Raw genomic sequence first — 8,114 nt, forward strand, 5'->3', positions numbered from 1 at the left:
CTTGATTAAGTCTTCAAGACCGTCCCATTGTAATTATCTCAAAATTTTGAATAGGCGACGAGCAGCAAGAGGCCAACAGAATTAGAATTAAGAATGATTGGCGCATAGTCCAATAAGGTGAGGAAATTTAGTTGTTGTTTGTGTCCATGAGTACCCGATCAAGTTTTTCGAATGCCGGCAACGGACCGAACATATATTTATTAGCCCACGCAAAAGACACATTTGGCAAGGTCCATCCTTGGAAAGTGGCATATTACAATGGGATAAGTATATTTTTCATCCTTGAATTCTCCCGGAAGTTTAGAAATCGTCCCTCAACTTCAAAACTAGCAAAACTCAGTCCCTCAACTAATCAACCCGGATATTTTTCGTCCCTGATAACGCTTCGGGCGGTTTGAGTACTATGCACACCTGGTTTTGACTTTTGACTAACAGTGGCCACGTGGCCCGGTTTTGACAGCCACGCTACTGTAGCAAACAGGCGAGAAGGTGTACACACGCCGGCGCCCGCCAGCTCGTCTACAACCAGCCGCACTACCCCGGCTGTACGTGAGCACCGCGTACCTGTTCAGCATGCCTGTCTGCTCCATGAGGAGAATGGCGGCCAGCGCCGCCGTACCCGTTCAGCATGCCTGTCTGCTCCGTGAGGAGTATGGCGACCAGGGATGCCGGCGCCGCCGTACCCGGAGATGTCAAGCTGTCATGGTGTAGCCCAGCCTTCGCGTCGGTCCAGGCGCCTCGCCGGCAGCTGGCCTCGGCACCACTCAGCGACTAGTGCATGCCCTTCCACGTGTCAGTCCATGCCGCCTCCGTTGTCGTATCGTTCGTGCTCAAGGTGGCACGCAAGGTGGCCCGTGGCCAAGCTCGAGGTAACACACACAGAGGCCGAGCTCGAGGTAGCAGGCGGGCGAGGTTGAGGTGGCTGAGGCTGCCGAGAACCTCTAGCTCGGCACGAAGGAGCAGCTAACGGCGTCCATCAGCTCCCGAAACCTAAGCTGAAGAGACGTAGCGGTCAAACCGGGCCACGTGGCCGGTGCTAGTCAAAACCAGATCCAGACCATACTCAAACCGCCCAAAGTGTTATCGGGGACGAAAATTATTCGGTTTAATTAGTTCAAGGACTGAGTTTTACTGGTTTCGAAATTGAGGGACGATTTCTAAACTTTTGAGAGAATTCAAGGATGAAAAATATACTTATCCCTATTATAATTAGTGTGCAACGTCCATTGCACTTCCATTAAAGCATCAATCAACAAATTGAAATGGAGATATTAGAATCTTCCAATCTGCCATAAGGTTGCCTTTTTCCCGACTTATCCCAACATTCCTTCCCGCTCGACGCGTGGGCCTTGGCCTCGGCCTCGGCTTGGTGCCCGCGCATGTGCCCGCCCAGCGCCTTATGTACACCCTGCCCAGTAGCGGCACGGAGCACCGCCGCGCTCTTGCATTTGCCGCAGTTCTCCGAAGGCGTTAGGTTCAGGTCCAGGCAGATCCCTCCGTCGTCGCACGAGGCCACCACCATCTCGGTCGCCGCTGCCGCCTTGCTGCTCGGGGCGTTGGCCCCGGCCTCGGCCTCGGCTTCAACGCGGTGCCGGCGCATGTGCCCACCCAGCGCCTGGCCGACGGCGAACTCGAGCCCGCAGACGGGGCACTCGTGCACCCTCGGCCTTGCCGGCTGCGGCGGCGCCTGGGGAGCCCGGCGGCCGAGGCAGAGCGCTGCGTCGTCGTCGACGCGGACGAGCGCGTGCTGCGGGGGTGTGTGGTGCAGCCTAGGGCGCTTGTGGCTGGCGCGGTGTCCCCCGAGCGCCTGGAACGTGGGGAACTGCCGGTTGCACGTCTTGCACTCGAACATGCGGCCGCCGCCCATTGCCTGCGGCGCCCCGGCGACGCCGCTCTGGTGGTGCTGATGCTGGCGCTGCTGCGCCAGGAGCATGAGCAGGCGGGCCGTGTCTAGGCTGCCCAGCTCCACGTCCCACACGCCCCTGCCTCTCTTGCTCATGGCCGACGTCTCTCGAGTCTGGACCAATACTCGATCCCTGGCAGGCTAGTCCCCCGATCAAAAGTGGCGGTGTGCTACTCGATGGATCGTGTAAAATCACTTTCGGCTAATCGGCTGATTACTGCACTGTGTAATGCATATGTGGCTCTGGGTTGTCTTGTCTGGCCGATGCCTCTATATATATAGTGCCTACTTGGGGTTTGGTGCACGTAGGAAATGGGGCACGCACGCACGACCACTAGTGCCCAGCAAAGTCTTTCTTGGAGTACGTACGGGTGGCTTCTAGACGTGGACGTGTGTGCATGTACTTTTCTGACCGTTTGACCGCGCCCGCGTGGTGTGAGAGTAGTGCTACGGTACGTACACGATCTACGTTCAATCTCGTCATGTGAGTCTAGCTAGGAGTAGTAGCTAGTCTAGTCAACATGTGTGTGTTCGAGCGAGCTGACTCTTCTAGAGCAGCCAGCCGCCCGACTGGCAGCCGCGCGCCGCGGCGGAGCGTGTGCGCGGGTGGCGACCTGCCTTTGGTTCATTCACCATGCGTGCGTGTTTTACTTCCTCGCGGGCGGCGATCTCGACCCGGCCTGCTGCACGGGTTTCAGTGTTTCACACACTCTCCGGTTGGTGTACAACGAAGACATGTTGGGTTGGTTTTGTTGCTGCCGTCGAGTGTTCGAGATCGACACGACTCTATTCAATCCGAATATCCTCTAGAACGAGCGAAGTGACGTCCCTGATGAAATTTAGAAACTCTTAGCAGTCTTCGTTCTTTTTAGCTTGATAGCAGTCCGGGTTAGTGTTGATTAGTCCCTTGACTGGGATTAACGGCTGCTAGTAGCTAACTGCGGGCATCTGATAGGCCGCCTACATGTATGTGCTCAACATGCAAGCTGCTCGACCGTTAAACTGTTATTCCTGGCTGCGGACATCTACTGGTAGGTTTGACCGGCTATATGCACGCTTTAGCTAACCCGCCGGAAGACCCTTGGAATTCTTTGGATAATCAACTTTTGGTCGTATTTCTTTTCCAGAACAACGAATGATCAAGTTTCGTAATGACGAGAGCAACTTTGCAGCAGCCGGGTCAAATGGTATTGTGTGCCAGCCCGCGTTCTTAGCCGTGTGTGCCACTTGCCAGGAATCATTTTTTCTCCAATCAAACTTGTCATATTCAAACAAACATAATTAAAGATCTTTGTGGTTTAGACTTTAAAACCAACTGGTTGACTAATCCGGCAATTATAAGGAGAAAAGAGAAGCGGAGAAAGAGGAACGATGCTTGGCTGGTCTCCAAGGAATTGTTGGTGACGTTGGACGACTGATGCCCTGCATACACCGTCGTTAGGTAGAGTGCAGTACGGTCTTGCCGGCAAAATAATTTGACCAATTTAATCCGAATGAAAATTACTCGATCGTACCTCCCGTGACAAGTTGTACTCCTAGCATGTACTCCCTTTGTTTACTACATACCGAGTAAAATGGGTGAATCTATACTCTAAAATATGTCTATATACATTCGTCTGTAGTTCATATAAAATCTCTAAAAAGACTTACTAGGTCTTTTTAGAGATTTCAATATGAACTACATACGAAGCAAAACAAGTGAATGTATACTCTAAAATACGTTTATATACATACATATGTAGTCCATATTAAAATCTTTAAAAAGACTTATATTTAGGAACAAAAGAAGTAGTATGTATGCATGTATTTTGCTTGGTTCACCAGGTCCCGGTCCCACCCAATGCCTTCTGCACATAAGTAATTAGAGCAATTACAATAAGGTACAATCAGCAAGCTGTAAGGACTAAATTAATATTTCTATGCTTAGTTGAAGGAGAGAGGATAGGAGAGAGAATGTAAGCGGGCTCTCATGCAAGAGCTAGCTGCAGCACGTGCTCCTAGGCACTGTGTAAGAATGGAAGGTGGGTCATGTATTAATAAAGTAGCACATACTTATAGCTAATTGTTATACATGTTGGTTATAGGGTTGGCTATAAATGACATGGCACTTTCTTATAGCCAACAGTTGGCTATACTATTATCCTTTCTTATAGGGTTGGCAGTAGTCCTGGTCATCTCCAACCCGGCCCTGTCGGGCCAACCAGGCCCAGCCCTAAAATCCAGGGCCTAGGCCCGATGGGCTTGCCCGTGGGCCGGGCTTGGGCCTGAGTTTTGAGCCCACCAGCAAGGCCTGGACGGGCTTGGGCTTGGCATATTGACATTTTAAGGAAGAGGCCCGGCCCACGGCCCTAAGCCCTAAGGGCTTTTCAGGGCTTTTTACCAGATGGGCCAGGCTTGGGCTTGAAAAGTAGGCCCGATGGTAGGGCCTGGGCCTCAGTTTTCTGCTGTGGGCTTTTTAAGACCCGGCCCAAGCCCGGCCCATGGCCAGGTATAGTTGGCAGTACCACCTCCGTTCGGGTTTATTAGACCCCCTAGTATTTTGAGCTCAATTTGACCATCCGTATTTCTAGTAATATATAAAATATACTCCCTCCGTCCGCGAATAAGTGTACATCTAGCTTTTGTCCTAAGTCAAAGTTTTGAAACTTTGACCAACTTTATAGAAAAAATAGCAGCATTTATGGCACTAAATTAGTATCACTAGATTCCTTTTGAAATGTATTTTCATAATATACCAATTTAATGTCATATATACTACTACTCTTTTCTAAAAAGTTGGTCAAAATTATAAAACTTTGACTTAGGACAAATGGTAGAAGTACACTTATTCGCGGACGGAGGGAGTATGCTACAAAAAGTACACATTTAGATTTGTATTTGAAAGAGCTTCCCGACGGTATAATTTTTATGACATATAGTTTATATTTTATTACTTAAATTTATTGGTCAAACTTTAGTCCAAAATGAGTTTCTAATAAAATATAAAATATATGCTAAAAAAGTACACATTTAGATTTGTATTCGAAAGAGCTTCCCAGCGGTATAATTTTTATGACATATAGTTTATATTTTATTACTTAAATTTATTGGTCAAACTATAGTCAAAATGAGTTTCTAATAAAATATAAAATATATGCTAAAAAAGTACACATTTAGATTTGTATTTGAAAGAGCTTCCCGACGGTATAATTTGTATGGCATATAGTTTATATTTTATTACTTAAATTTATTGGTCAAATTGTAGTTCAAAATGAGAGCGGGCCTAATAAACCCGGAGGGAGGGAGTACTTCAATGATCAAGTACTGTACGTCCCTAATCATGATGTAGCACAACTGTTGCACATCTTTTAATTGTTTTCTAGGTCCAAAATTAAACAAATAAACTAATAGCATGTGCACACATTAGAAAGACGCCGTTGGAACCCTTCAGCATCGCAAAAGTATGGCACGACCATTCTCGAGTATAAGCTCTTTGCAGGTCGCAGAGGCGGCTGCGGCTGAACCCTAGCTTGTGTGGGGTGGTGGTGGCGGTTGCTCCCTCCATTCGAAGAGACCCAGTCTTTTATGTTTGCTCACTCGACGCGCAGATGTGGAAGGGAAAAAGAATGAACCGATGGCAAGGTGGGTAATTTTCGTCTAGCATCATACATCACGGTGATAGAAGTTTGGATTGGACGGCTACAGGGTTTGCACTACACGAAGGTTGCTGTGGTTTTGGTGAAAAATACCCTTGGTTGGACTTCAGTTTTTTCAAGTAGAAATTTGGTTTAGAAGATCAAAGCCACCCTGATTAGAGACATAACTATAAGTCTTAATTTTGTAGTAAGTACATAACAACTCCTAGCACATGATGCATGACTCATGCATGGTGGACGACTACTCTATAGTGTCACCAACCAATCCCCGCTGTTTCAACAGAAACATATATCACGAGTGGCGTGATCGAGTGCCACCTTGTTAGAACCGGATCTTGGACTCGATCAGACTAAAACAACATGCTGACGACTCGGCATTCAGCAACCAACATGATATATACACCGGCACGATTCATTCACCAGACCGACGTGCTCGTTGAGTTTGATTACATCTTCTAGCAAGGTATAAATGATTACGCGCGGGTTAGATCATGCTTCGCATTAGCCCCATGGCCACATGAGTTACTGCGACAGCACGATTCTGGCTGAAGTGCAAAAGTCAACCTGGCTTGTTTAATCGTGCGACCTTTTGGATTTGTTCGTGGCTGAGGTGTCGGCGTTTTTCTTTATCTTCCTGGTTGCTTGGATTTGCAGCTTAAAAAAGGTCTGCAAAAATTAGGTCGTCCATGTCAAGTTACCCTCAACTTACCATCGGCAAATTCAGCATGACGCATGCGATCCCATAATTTTTAGCAGCCTAGTTTCTTTATTTGCAAATATTAAGCATATGCGAACTAGCCACCTTGTCTAGGATGGAAATTCAGCAGCTTTAAAAATGTTTACTCACCGGACGACATCGGCAAATTCAGCATGATGCTTCAATCCCATAATTTGCAGCAATCAAGTTAATTTCTTCATCTGCAAAAAATTAGGCCCATGTGATGCAAGCATGGTTCCAATAATTCCGAGCCACGCCTCCGTTCAACTCAGGTTTCCTTTTGTATGAATTGATTCTCCTTTCAACATGTACGTACTCTTACGTACGAACAAATCTTTGCAAGCAGAAGGCGAAAAGGAGAGGTGGGTACGTCCGAACACATGTTGCGAAGGCGACTGCTCCCGCGCGGTGATCCACGATCTTAATTCGCACATGTTCGCACATGGATACCTTGTGTAAGTTGGTGCAAGACGGGGGACGCGAGCGATGGAGCGCTCCTGCGACGCCAACGGCGACACGGCCCCGGCCGCGGTGCTGGCTCCCGTCGCTCCCCTAGTCGGCCATGTCGCCTCCCCGTCCTCCGCGCTCCCCTCCCCGCCGCCGGCGCCGGCGGCGTCTGCCGCCCCACCGCCCTCCTCGCCCACCCCCGCGCCCGTTCTTCGCATCCGGTAGGCTGACCTTGCGGATGAGGAGCCGTCCCCCCCCCCTCCCTCCCGTCGCTCCCTGTCACACCGCCCAGCCCGGCCGGGCCGGTGGCTCAGCCCCACACGAGCGGGGTTCTGCCGCCGGCTCGCGGCAGGTGCGGTCGCCGCCGCTGCCCTCGAGCTCGTCTCGGGCCGCAGGCGCGCAAGGTCGGAGCTTGAGGGGTGGGGATGGTTGCCGCCAGCGCGTCCGTTCGTGGGGCGTGGCTGGCCGCTCTGATCGTGGCTCCGCCCGCGCGTCTTGGCGCCGCCCCCGACGGCGCGGTTGGCGACTGCTCTGGCGTCGCCGCCGTCGCGCCCAGTCCCGGTCCTCTCGGCTCCGGTGGCCCGCGTATCCCCTTCCGCCCCTTTATTGCTTCGTTCGGGTCATCCCCACTCTGTGTCCGCGTTTCCCTCCCCCTGCGCCGCCCCACGCCGGCCCTCGCCGGCGGCGGGTCGCTGGTGCCGACGGCCGAGGCGCCGCCTGCCGATAGAGGGGAAACCCTACGGCTCGCCCCTCCCCGTCGCCCGCTGGGCCTCGACTCGGCCGGCCGGGGCATTCTGGGCCGCAGCCCAGCCCATCTGCCTTCCGCGCCCGCTGGGCTCCCCTCACCCCGGCTGGGCCGGCCCGAGTTGGCTAGGCCGCCCCGGTGCCCTAGGCCCACGCAGTCGGCCGGCACGATTTGGCTCCCTCGGGGGTGCCCGGTCGCCCCATCTCTCCCCCCGCCGCCACGCCTGTTCCCCTCCACCAACCGCAAGTCTCTCCCCACCCGCACTCCTCCCCGCCGTCCCCCGCTGTGTGCTCGACCTCGCCTCCCTTCCCGCCGCAACAGCCTGCCATGCGTGAGTGGAACAACGGCGAGCCGCGGCAGAAGCGGAGGTCGGAGGACTGCCGCGAGCCCCGCTGTCCTTCTCCTGATGCGCTGCGCCGCGAGGAGGACTTGCGCCGGGAGCTGCGGGAGCTCCGCGACGGCCGGCGCGATGACCAGCGTTCGCCGACTCGTCGTGACGCCGGAGGCCGGTCGCGCTCTCCCCGCCCAGCTGCTTCCAGCGACTGGCGTCCCCGCCGCCGCTCGCCATCCCCTCCGCCTCGGCGCGGCCGAACTCCTTCCCGGCCTCGCTCGTCGCTCTCTGCCTTGTCACGCCCCCTGCTCAGCCTTCTGCCCCGGCCCCGCGGA

The 8,114-nt window shown here is 52.6% G+C and overlaps 1 protein-coding gene across 1 annotated transcript; it reads right to left on the reverse strand.

Moving 5' to 3' along the window:
- Positions 1 to 1,038: 1,038 nt before the first annotated feature.
- LOC109739454 (uncharacterized) lies at positions 1,039 to 2,239 on the reverse strand. Its single transcript, XM_020298543.3, has one exon. The coding sequence runs from the start codon at positions 1,997 to 1,999 to the stop codon at positions 1,250 to 1,252; it is 750 nt and encodes a 249-aa protein (XP_020154132.1). The 5' UTR covers positions 2,000 to 2,239; the 3' UTR covers positions 1,039 to 1,249.
- Between the last annotated feature and the right edge of the window lie 5,875 nt (positions 2,240 to 8,114).

This window comes from Aegilops tauschii, chromosome 3 (genome assembly GCF_002575655.3).
Source record: "Aegilops tauschii subsp. strangulata cultivar AL8/78 chromosome 3, Aet v6.0, whole genome shotgun sequence".
Lineage (NCBI taxonomy): Eukaryota > Viridiplantae > Streptophyta > Magnoliopsida > Poales > Poaceae > Aegilops > Aegilops tauschii.

Bases quoted from the DNA above. Each gene is read 5' to 3' on its own strand.
- LOC109739454 (XM_020298543.3), bottom strand. From the start codon at position 1,999: ATGAGCAAGAGAGGCAGGGGCGTGTGGGACGTGGAGCTGGGCAGCCTA.